General features: G+C 37.6%; 1 protein-coding gene across 1 annotated transcript in view; it reads right to left on the bottom strand.

The window, feature by feature from the left end:
- The window catches only part of oprl1 (opiate receptor-like 1), a 45,626-nt gene extending 34,389 nt beyond the window's left edge, over positions 1–11,237 (bottom strand). Inside the window, exons 1-2 of the mRNA XM_016241855.1 lie at positions 10,969–11,237; positions 9,695–9,911 (exon numbers count right to left, since the gene is read on the bottom strand). Of these exons, the coding sequence (XP_016097341.1) occupies positions 9,695–9,903 (209 nt within the window). The 5' untranslated portion in view covers positions 9,904–9,911; positions 10,969–11,237. The remainder of the gene's footprint in view (positions 1–9,694; positions 9,912–10,968) is intronic.
- Positions 11,238–12,676: the final 1,439 nt, after the last annotated feature.

Raw genomic sequence — 12,676 nt, 5'->3', positions numbered from 1 at the left:
TATATATATATATATATATATATATATATGACCAGATTTTGATTAGATTGTGTAAATTATTTTTTTAAAGTTTGATGTAACAATTATTTGCATTAAGACGTGGGGCTTTATCTTCCTAATACAGTGCATTACTAAAGAGGAAGGCCAAACATATCACATTCCTAGTTACGCAACTAGTCCTTTATTTTGCATTATTGACACTATTTTCCTAATTAATGCTGTTCAGTTGCTTTGTCACAATCTGTATTGTTAAAAGCGCTATATAAATAAAGGTGACTTGACTTGACTTGACTAGTTACGCAACTAGTCCTTTCATTCCCATCTGTTAAGAGTCATGCTGTTGTCATCTCCCTTCATATGATGTGCCACTTTCCCACAATTTGTTCTTTCGGTTTAGTTTTTCTTAGAAGATGACTCAAGTGACTTTTTAGCCTTTTTTGGCTAAATGACTTTCCAGTGCTTGGTCATTAAGTGAAATTGTTTCCACCAGGGTGAACATTACTGTTAAAACCTTCAGAGTCATTATAGATTCCTCTAAATATTCAACATCAAGCAACCGGCTTCATTTCTGATGATCCGTGGAACACGACGAAGACAAAGAACTAAATATGCATGTGCTTTCCAACACTGAGATCTCAAAGGATATTGTTTTATTCAAGAGATATGATTGAAATATTTAGGCTGAATACTCTGTGTTTGATTTGAGATAGTATCATGTGCCACAAGCAATTCCGGCATTCCTTTTCAGCAATGCAGCTTTGATCACAGCTAATAAATTGTTGTGCATAGGAGCTCACGATTCAAATGCAACAATGCACTTACTCATAGAAGCCTTTTATTTTTTGCAATACACTAAGCAATCAAGCAAAACTAACAATGCCAATTGTATTGACCGTCCACCTTGTAATGAAAGGCACTTAGAGAAAGACAGTTAAGATGAAAGTATGTGTGTAATGACAAAGTGACCACAGAAAGAGAAGAAAGTCTCTTTATGTTTTAATTAAGAGGTTGTAAATCTTTGTCAACCTGTGCCTCTAATTAAGAGAAAGAAAATGAGGGGACTGTAGACAGAGAAAGAGGTCAGCCATAAAATGTTTAATCAAATTAGATTTCATTTAGACAGCACTTTGTTTGCACAAAGACTATCATAAGGTGCTGTGAAGCATGCAGAACTATTTTTCTACACTATAAATAAATTAATTACATCTAGACCTTTTAGTCTATAATGTAAGAAGGAACCAATTCGCCCAACGGCCAGTTGAAGGATTTCCTATTCAGTGGTCAATTACTCAGGTAACCTGTGCGTAACCTGTGCATTGCAGTAATGTGAGGTCCTGCTTGTTGTTTATAGATCTTCAAGTATACTGTAGCACTGATATACTCAAGAGGGCCAGGCATACGTGCATGAATTTGTTTTTCAGCATTTCGAAAAAAAAGTACTGACCTCAGTGACCGTGAGGTGTTTAGGCCCTATAGCATCACTGAAGCAGTAAAGTCCAGGGCAGAGATTACACAAGAAGGTGATATCAGCTGCTGTGCGCTCTGCTTCAGCAGCTTACACTGGATTAAAGTGAGGAATAATTCACTCAATCATGGACATTCACACTCACCCTCATGCTCTAAACCTGTATGAAGTTTAAAGAATGTCTTTGACCTTCATTTTCCATTCAGTTATATAGTAAATACGGACTACAAAAACAAATAACAAGTGCATTGTTCAACATTATCTTCATATTTTCAGTAAATGATGAGAGAATGTTAATTTTTTTATTGAAATATCCCTTTAACACTAGAACCACCAGTAGGTAAATTTTACCCATGGCTGTTTTTAAAACGTACATAAAAGATTTTTAATAAAACATTCAAGTCTCCCAGTCACTGACTTTTACTAAAATTGTGTGATTTACAATCCCCTGTTGTTAAAAACTCTTTAGATAAAACCAGATCAAAAAACGGGGCATTTATAAGCACCAGCGCGGGTCAAATTTACCCGCTATATAATGCCTGTATGTTCGCGCTGTCATTTTCATGCCGCTTATATTTTAACATTGTACATTGTAATACCTTTCACTCACTGAATTAGTGGTTATCGGTTTCATAAATAAAGACAAAATGAGTAAAAGGCGGCGATTTATGAATGCTGAAGAGGTATAAGAAGCACTAAATGCCATGAGCGATGGAGAGTCTGATGGAGGGGAAGTAAAGTGTCCTGTCGGCTCAGCATCTGACGGCGATCAATATATCATATTTAGACGTTTTATCCTAATGTTATTCATAATTGTTCAAAATTTGTGTGACGTCACACTGCATAGGGCCAGTCCACAGGGGTTGATTGACAGCCCTGCATTGCTATAGTTTCCTCCCTCAGCGGTTGTAAGCTGTCGTCCATTTTCTCCACGCTCGAGCAGCTGTAACGTCAACAATGTCTCACAAGCAATCCCGATGCTCTGTGTTTAGATGTAAGACTGAACATACGAGTCTTCATTTTCTCCCAACATCTGAGCTGCTGAGGACGCTGTGGATTACATTCATTTTTCAAGGTAATGCACCTCAAAATCTACTTAAATACGTGTATCACTCCAGACTCCTTTGTGAATGTCATGTCGTTATAGTGCTTAGCGTTTTAACTGTATTTGTGTGCGTACATTAAGTATTTTTTAACTGATCAGCGGCGTTCATAGCGCGAGATTCATTCGGTAGCACGGTTGCGCAGCTCGGTCAATTGATCCGCGCCGATGACAGGTCAGTGCAGTGCAAGCTCTGTAACATTGCACTGTTTTCGTCCCACTTTCAGTGCATTTGGCTTCCCACATGTACGGCTAAACAACGGTTCACTCACTCTCAGTCATGTTGCTTCTAACGGCTATTTATTGCTGTAGATATGCAATGCAGAGAGACGTATACACGACGCCCTCTTCTGGAGACGGGGCGGGAATATGCAGCTAATTTGCATTTAAAGGGATACACCCCAAATCAGCTCTTTTTTTAGACACCTCAAAAATGTCATTTTCCAGCTTTTATAATAAACGATTATTCTGAAACTTCACAGACACATTCTGCGGACACCCAAGACCAATATTACATCTTGTAAAAATGGGCATAATAGGTGACCTTTAAGTGAGGAGACCACACTTTATGTGAGCATACACAGCAGTCAGAGATGTAAAAAAAAGCCATTTAGAGTCTCACAGAAAAGCCTTTTATTTAATACTTCCCTGCAACTACTGTATATTTTTCCAGGCACAGAGTAAAAGGCCTTTTGTCACTTTTTCCTTTATGCATGCCTGATCATACATGAAACACATGTATAAAGGTGTATTCACCCCTGTCTTGTTTGGTTCGATTGAATGGAACTCAAGTTCGTTTCCCCCTTTGGTGCGGATCTTTTGGGCAGGTGTGAATACAGCTATCGCACTCTGGTGCGGACCAAGCAACCGTACTGAAACCCAGCTGAAGAGGTGGTCTCGGTCCGCTTCCAAACAAACTCTGGTACGGTTGAATGGATGAACCAATGAATGGATTACCTTAAGCACACGTGTGGTTTGTTTACAGTTTCTGGTTCACTTGCAAAAAGAGCAGTGTGAAAGCGAACCACACCAAACAAAAAAAAAATCATTGTATATACAAATAACATTGTATATGGCCCGGACCAAAGCAAGTGAACTATCGGACTTTCCTGGTATGAATACAACCTAACTTATAATCAGTCACACTCTGCATGCTCTAATAAGCCGGCTACTGTCTAGTGATTTTACAAACCCTGCTAATTTGCTGGTAACAATTTCATTGCATCGACTTTAATAAGGGAAAGGGGCTAATAGCATACATCTACATATAAACTCATATATAATGAGCCAATGAAGTTAGACACCCTGAGTCACTGGCAAACTATGCGCCCATGCATAAACAAATAAAAGCTCTGATGTCCAGTGTTGGATACAGACAAAAGCCGTTTCTGAAATAGTCAAAGGACTGTAAAATACATTCAACCTGAGATCTGCACAGACTAAATAAACAAACAAAAAATTAGATCAAATTAATCATGCTTTTAGTGGAAAACTATATGGGTGTTCTTATGGTGAAACTGCATCTTATAATAAATGGAAGCCAGTCATAAAGTGATTTAATTACATTAAAACCATTTTACACAGAAGGCCCAACATAAAAACAGAACTCTAATACTTAGGATGAATTTACATCAGTCACAAGAGCATCACTACAGCCAAACAGCATTTACACTGAATTTAGGGCACGGCAGAGCAGCGCTAACGCCGTTATGCAGTTTCATATTCATTCCTCCTTGTAATGTACTGTCTTGAGTCCAGTGAGAGAGGATGAATTCATTACAGCTCCAGTATCGATCTGACTGGACCCAGCTGAGCCAAATGGAAGAGAACTAGCTCCAAATGCCCATAAACACACCTTTATCTCAAAACTCTTCCAGGGAGTTCAGAGACGGATTGACAGACAGAGGAACATGCAGACAGTTGGATGTACATACAGATGCATGAATAGACAGACGAACCAAGGAAAGGATGGACGAACAGACATATGCATGCATGGATAGACAGATAGATGTATGCATCTAGATAGACAGATAACCCAGGGATGGATGGATGGTGCATGGACAGACAAGCACATGGATGGATGGATGAACAAACAGGAAGGCATACGTATGGATGGATGTGCACAGACAGACACCCAACCACTGGAAAGATGAACATATGGATAGATAAATGAACAGACGAATGGATGGATGGATGGATTGATGTATGCGCCTAGATATACAAATAACCTGTGGATGGGATAATAAGTGATTGATGGATGGATGGATGCGCCTAGATATACAAATAACCTGTGGATGGGATAATAAGTGATTGATGGATGGATGGATGGATGGATAGATGTGCACGGATAGACAGACAATGCATGGATAGACAAGCACATAGATGTACAGACAGATAGAAGAATGGACAGATAGATGGATAGATGTATGTGCCTAGATAGACAGATAACCCATGGATGGATGGATGGGATAACAAGTGATGGATGGATGGAAAGACAAGCACATGAATGGATGGACGGACAAACAGGATAGCATACCTATGGATGGATGTTGACACCCAACCAACGGATGGATGGACATATGGATAGATGAATGAACAGACGGAAGGATGGATGGATGGATTGATGTATGCACCTAGATAGACAGATAACCCATTGATGGGATAATAAGTGATTGATGGATGGATGGATGGATGGATGGATGGATGGGTTAAGAAGTGATGGTTGATAAATTGATAGATAAAAAAGTTATGGATGGATAGACAGACAACCCATGGAAGGACAGATGGATGAATGGGGGGATTCATGGAAGAACAGATTGACGGATACCTGAATGGATGGACAGATAGACGAATGGATGCACAGATGGAAGAATGGATGGATGGATGGATGGAAGTACACAGATAGACAACCCAATAATGAATGGATTTCTGGAACAATGAATGGAAAAATAGCTGGATTGATGGGCAGAAAGGTGAATGGGTAGACAGGCAGACAGGCTAACGGATGAATGACAAAGAAATGGAAGTATGGATGGATAGACAGTCAGGAAGAAGGATGGTCAGCTAGAAAAATGGATGGATAGGGTAACATCTTCCATCATTTAAATGTCATCATCCCTTACACCAAGGCACTCATGAAATAACCAGCCATCCAGTTACTTCCTCAAACATCTGACACTTCAATCTGTTTTAACTGTAAAAAGACACTAGTCAATGTCATCAGACAACCTAGACACAAACAGAGATGAAACTCGTGAAATTGCTCAAGCATTCCAGGAACGACTGCTTTTAGAGAGTGGATTGACTCAGCATTTAGACCAGAACAACACAAACTGATTAGAATGATGCATGTACGGTTTCATCCTGCCAGTGGGTCGAAGCTTCTGATTGGCTGAGATTGGTGAAAGTGCTGGTCTGGCATGAAAACTCTTCTCTTAAAGAGGGAAAGAACATCATGGCAGAAGTAAACCACTTACATCCACATTCCACACCAACACATGATTGATTCACACGACAGAATGTGCAAGGAGGAGACAAAACAATACATTATGAGAGAATGAACAGTGAGAGAACGCCACAACCGTCACAGCTGAAATCATCAACGGCACTCATCCAAGCAAAAGCAGTGATACATCAGACTCATAATCATACACTTTCCCTCAGTGAGGGAGGGACAGTAAACACATTTGTGGCCTCCACACATGCTGGCAGATGGAGAAGGTGGGTGAGCTGGGCCTGAGTGGGTGAAAGCCTAAAAACTCAGCACAGAACAGGAAACCTAGGCTGCCCGATGATTAGCCTCTGGTACATCACTATGCACCATGTGCAGTACAATATCATTACGGGACAACCAGACACAACCAGATGGACAGTTCAGGCCACATCTGTATATAAAAACAAAATGATGCTGCCTTCTTGAGCAGTACAAAGGTGAAAAATAAATTCTTTTTTTTTTTCTTTTTTTCTTATGTGAAACATAAAAGAAGATATTTTGAAGAATGTTGGTAACCAAACCATTTTTGTAGCCATTGAATATATATATATAAAAGAAAAACACAATGAGACATCTCTCAAAGTATCTTATTGTATGTTCCACAGAAACAAGAAAGGCATACAGGTTTGGAACAATATGATGGGGAGTAAATGATGACAGAATAATCATTCTTGGGAGAACTATCCCTTATGACAGGTCTGAAATCGAATTTGGTATAACATACTGTTACTTCACTGCCTATAATATATCCCACAATCCTTTGTGTGTTCATGGTTAAAATAATAAAAATGGCATCTGATGAAGTGGTTGAAAGAAGTAAACGATTTTAAAATGTCTATTTTTTTTTTTTTTATCTTTTCAGCTTATGATTCTATACACTCTTAAAAATAAGGTTTCCAGCAGGGATGGCATAGCAGAGACATTTTAGATTCCCCAAATAACCTCTCGGTGAACAGTTCTTAAAATAACGTTTTTTCTTATTGTGAAGAACATTTTAAAAGTCTAAAAAAAATGCTTTCCTCTAGAAAGAATCTTTAGTGGAAATTAACATTTCTGTGGATATTAAAGATTATTCATTGAACCATAGATGCCAATAAAGAACCTTTATTTTAAGAGTGCATCTGCTCTAAAATAATCATTTGAATTTGTTCTTGATCATTAGACATGACCACATGGAGCAGACTGGAACCGGATTTCTTAAAAGGTGTCTTCATACAAAACGCCGCCTGTTAATGCACTGACTGGGCAATGAAACGGCAAAGCAGCTGCCTTTGGATTTTGGAGCCTAGATGTCTGAAACCAAATGGTATTACATTGGCTACATATGTGACCTTGCCATGAAATCCAAAGGACTGTGGGTAGCTCTATCTGTACTCTGTCTGTTTAGCTTGCAGTGTGTTGGCATACAAGTATTAACATGTTGAAACCATAGATAATAATTACTAAAAACTAGTTTCTGGCATCTACAGTATAAACAAAGAAGCAAAAACTGTAATAAACTGTGAAGGAGTGATGCAAAAAAAAGGTATTTGTACTTCCAGATGGTTCATGAGATGAGAAAATGGGGTAAACACGAAAGTCCAGAGTTGGGAAAAGAAAGGCAAAGTGCCATGATTAGTTATGATACAGATTTTTTGACCCACCATTGTATCTTTCGCTCGTACAGTGAAACTCCAGGACCAAATTACATACATATTGTAAAACAACACAGGATTGGAGAGAGAAAGGGGTGAGGTGGGGGATGAGGGGGTGGAAAGATGAGGTAACTGAGAGAAAGCATGTAAACAAACAGAAAGAGTGAGGATGGAGGGTAAAAATTAATTTCACATCGCTAGGCCCACCGAGCTGTCGATAGCAATCAAAGCCTGCTGGGTGAGATGGTTGTGCATTGGGGATCTCAGCTGCAGTACTGTGGGGGTTAAATGTTGTCTGCTGGCTCTCAATTGCTTTAAAGGGATAGTTCATCCCCAAAAAATTATTTATTTATTATTTATTCAGGTCAAAAGGAGATATTTTGAAAACCATTTTTGTCCATACAATGAAAGTCAATGGGTCCAAAATAATACTGGACACCACTGACTTTCATTGTATGGACGAACATTTTGGTGTTCTGCACTAAACCAACCAGCTATGAGGTGAATCACAACATTACAAACTTTTTATCTGAGACAAAGCAACATTTGAAAATCAGGCAAATATACAAAACTGTGTAGTTCTTTCCTTCATTACAGCCGTTAACTACAATTACATGAAGCACTGCAAATGACATAACAGTGATGGTGAAATGTAAAACAAATTATTTACAGTTGTTGACTGTGTCGACAGAAACTATATATTTTAAGTCTATTGCAAAATATACATATATACAGTATACACAACTATTAAAGTATTTTGACAGTTAGATCTGTCTTGCTGCAGTTAAATCTGTCATGCTGCTTCATGGGCGTGGATGGAGTCCTTTTGCTGCGCTCTGATCACTGTGACTCTGATTGGTGGCATTTTATTACTATTAACATAACATGGTTATTTTAAAAACAAGTTGAATTAATGCAAACAGATGGCTTCAATGAAATCATATACCATCGATTAACAACCTCAGAGCTCACAAAAGGTCTGTCTTTAATGAATTATCACAAAATCTATTTCCATATAGAGTTTTTACTACAGAAACCTGACTTAAAGTTATGCAGGTTTGGGCAGAATTTTCATTTTTGGGTGTACTGTTCCTTTAACATCTCTTAAAGGTGCAGTGCCTAATTTGTGAAACATTAATGGCACCAAACAGAACTGAAAAAATGATGACAGTTTCCTAGTCAAACAAGAAGTCCTGCCCCATATCTATGCCATTGGTTGAGTCGGTGTAGGACAATAAAAGGAAAGATAAAAAAGAAAAGAAAAAAAAAAAAGAAAAAAGAATGACCACTTTGAGTACTGAACTGTCCACCGCAGCAAATAAACACTTAAGTCTCTGAGCCGAAGATCATGACCCTGTGGTCTGCTGTCAGAATGCAGAATGGCTCTCAAATAAACTGTGCAGTGTACTATTACCAAACCCATTACCAAACCCATAACCTACAACTCCTCAAACATTTTATTATGAATAATACATTAAGTTCCATCCTGTTTTCTATTCATCAGGTAATATGTGACCCTGGACCACAAAACCAGTCGTAAGTCGCACGGGTATATTTGTAGCAGTAGCAAACAATGCATTGTATGGGTCAAAATTATACATTTTTCTTGTATGCCAAAAATCATTAGGGTATTAAGTATATCATGTTCCATGAAGATATTTTGTAACTTACCTACTGTAAATATCTCAAAACTTTATTTTTAATTAGTAATATGCAATGCTTAAGACTTCATTTGGACAACAAGGTCCAAATTAAAAGTGATTTTCTCAATATTTAGGCCTAGATTTTTTTGCACCCTTAGATTCCAGATTTTCAAATAGTTGTATCTCAGCCAAATATTGTCCTAACAAACCATACATCAATGGAAAGCTTATTTATTCAGCTTTAATGGAAAGCTTATGATATATAAATCTCAATTTAAAAAAAAGACCCTTATGACTAGTTTTGTGGTTCAGGGTCACATATATAAAATTCCATCCTGTTTTGACCCGTCAGCTTACCTAATGATGACGTACATGACCAAGCAGTTTCCCACCAGCCCCACCACGCAGACGATCATGTAGACCACTGCTATAGTGATCTTGACGCCCCTTGGGAAGAAGCTGTCAGTCCCGTTGAAGGCGCTGAAGTTGTTCTGGAACAGGGACTCGTTGTACAGATGGAAGTGTCTGGGGTCAGCAAAGCCGGTGGAATCATTTGAGAACTCCATGCCTGCAGCTATTGGAGAATAAAAACATAAATATTAAAATGCTTAGTGTAGCACACTATCCATGCTGTCTATCTCACATCCATAATTAACATGTTTTTCAATTTCTGAATTTATTTATTTTTTCACACTTTGGTGGCTAAAAAAAAGTAAGGTTACACGTTTAAGGTGTCCTTGTTATTTATGAATTTATACATTTAATTCCTGGTCAAATTAATTAAAAACATGTACACTTACTACAGGGTTAGGATTCGTATTTGGTTTAAGGTTAGTTGCATGTAATTATGCTTAATGTACTGTTGTTACTATAGTATGTACATATAACAAGGACACTAAAATTAAGTGTCAAAAGTAATAAACATAAACAAACATGTTGTATGTTTAAAAAAAAATCTCTAGCTTGTTTCCTATTCTAGATGTCTAATAAACCTGGCATTTTATATTAAATATGGTTGGTTCTTTGGAATCGCCATTGTTCCTCTTTTGTAACTTGTTTTGGATAAAAGTGACTTCTAAATGTATAAATGGAAACAAAAATATGCAGTAAAGCGATATTCTTTAAAATAGTATTCATATTTGAAAAAGTTTGTTTGCCAAATTAAAGTCAGTCTGGTGTAACCAATATGCAGGCAGCCATTTTGTTGTCATGTGACTCACAAGTTTTATGAGGTTTTGAAATATTAAAATATTTAAAAAGAAAATAAATAAATAAATAAACTATTAGGTCAGGTCAAATGGAGTAACTCACAAAGAACACAAAGATAACATTACTATGAACTTGAAACGTGTGTTTTATATTATATATTTTAAAGATATCTCTGACAACATCTATCGTCATTGACCCAAATAGATTTGGCTACAGTTGATGAGGTCGATGTGATATGCGATATATGGTGAACCATCTACTGTACTGTCAACAGTTTGCGCATGAAATACATTACAGTTTGGCTATACAGAAAACAACCCAAACATGCAAAATTCCCGATAACGTTCACAGCGGACCAAGCAAAAGTAGACAATCATTTAAATCACATCGCTTGAGGAGGGTTGGAATAGAGCAGCACATACCGCTGTCTGAAGAAATCCCGTGTGATCGCTTATGCGTCCGACTCCTGCAAGCACGCGAGGAATTCTTGTTTCCGCTATTCTTTCTGTTTTAAGCAGTCTCAGAGCTCTGTTTCCAACAGCACACAGATATTCACATCACTGTGTATCTCAGGCTAAAGAGAAACATGTTTTTTTTTTTCTGAGAGAGCGCAGTGGGAGGGGGATGTGCGCTAAAGCACTTGCGTGTTGTTGCGAATCTTCAGCAGCGACTTGCATCTCCACTAGGTATCTTTCAGTCTCTCTCTCTCTCTCTCTCTCCCCTCTCTCTCTCTCTCTCCCCCCCTCTCTCTCCCTCCCTCTCTCTCTCTCTCTCTCTCCTGGCACGCGCTAACCCAAACGCTGATTACGCAGCGCTGGCGCGCGCATGCAGGTGTCAGTGGCACACGCGCGCGCGTCTGAACAGGTGTCTTGTGCTGGAGAGGCAATGCAACTATTATTTAAAATATTATAAATATTTAAAATAGTATAAAATAATATATTTTTTTAAATATTATCAATTGCATAACAATAGTATGTTTACAGTAAACGAGAGTAGGCATGCATATATTTTTGTAAGTATGAATAACTAAAACTATAATAAAACATTTTCATTACCTGAAGTAAAATAAATGTAAACTGAACCAAAAAAATAGAAAAAGAAGAAGACATGGGCTGCATCCGAAAGCCTAGGCAGCTGACTTGAGGCAATGACTTTGCAGGCAGCGTTTTTGCACGAAGGCACCTCATGAAACTGATTTCGGACAGGCTTCTGAGGCAGCGTACCGGTTTAATGATCTACAACAAAATAGAAGGAGTTTGGATGATAACTAAATGAATATTTAATTAATCAGTCGCGCGCGCGGTTCTTTCTTGTGAATTCAGTTCACTGGAGACTCGCACTAAATGGTTCATTTGAATCAGTGAGTTGTCGACTCGAGAACAGCTGCAATCGGTTAATTCTAATTCGTGAATGAATCGTTTGGTGCGATTTGCTACTCCGTTACTGTCCACCACTGAAAGATACATCTATGCTGCCTTCAAAATTCGATCAGAAGAAGGTACCTCCAGAGACAGGAAGTGAAGCAGAATTTGTATTCGGACGTGCCTTGATGCCTTCCTGCCTTGGAATGCTGCCTCCGAAGGCAACATTTTAGAGATTTCGGACGCAGCCATGGTGTAACCCTGAGAAAAACTTGATAAACATGGCTCAGTAAATATACTTGTAAAACATTTATACCGGTTTACTTGAAAACTAACAATAACACATAGATAACATTATTAAAAACTTGTATTTTATACTTTTTTTTTCTTAAGATGTCCCAGTTTTATCTTGGACAGCATTAACTGAACTAAAATATAAAATCTAAACTTAAATTGAAGTATTAAAATATCTAAAAATAAAAACTATACATGTTCAATAAAATAATTATTAATAATAATAATAATAATGGCAAAACATACAACAAATTACTAAAAATAAATATAACTAAAAATAAAAACAAAAGACGATATGACAAAACAAAATTGTAAATACAAATAGAAAATAGAAAAATAAAATCTTTCAAAATATGAACAAAAACTACAATAGTATGTCAATGCTGCTAAAATAACTGTATGAATCACCTTATAATTAAAAGGGAATTGTTTTTTTTTTTTTTTAACCTTATTAATGTTTTTATGTTGTTTAATT

The sequence above is a fragment of the Sinocyclocheilus grahami genome, unplaced genomic scaffold (assembly GCF_001515645.1).
Source record: "Sinocyclocheilus grahami isolate Dianchi unplaced genomic scaffold, SAMN03320097.WGS_v1.1 scaffold637.1, whole genome shotgun sequence".
NCBI classification, from domain to species: domain Eukaryota; kingdom Metazoa; phylum Chordata; class Actinopteri; order Cypriniformes; family Cyprinidae; genus Sinocyclocheilus; species Sinocyclocheilus grahami.
The sequence above is the reverse complement of the archived record's forward strand: the minus strand, read 5'-3'. Positions and strand labels throughout refer to the sequence as shown.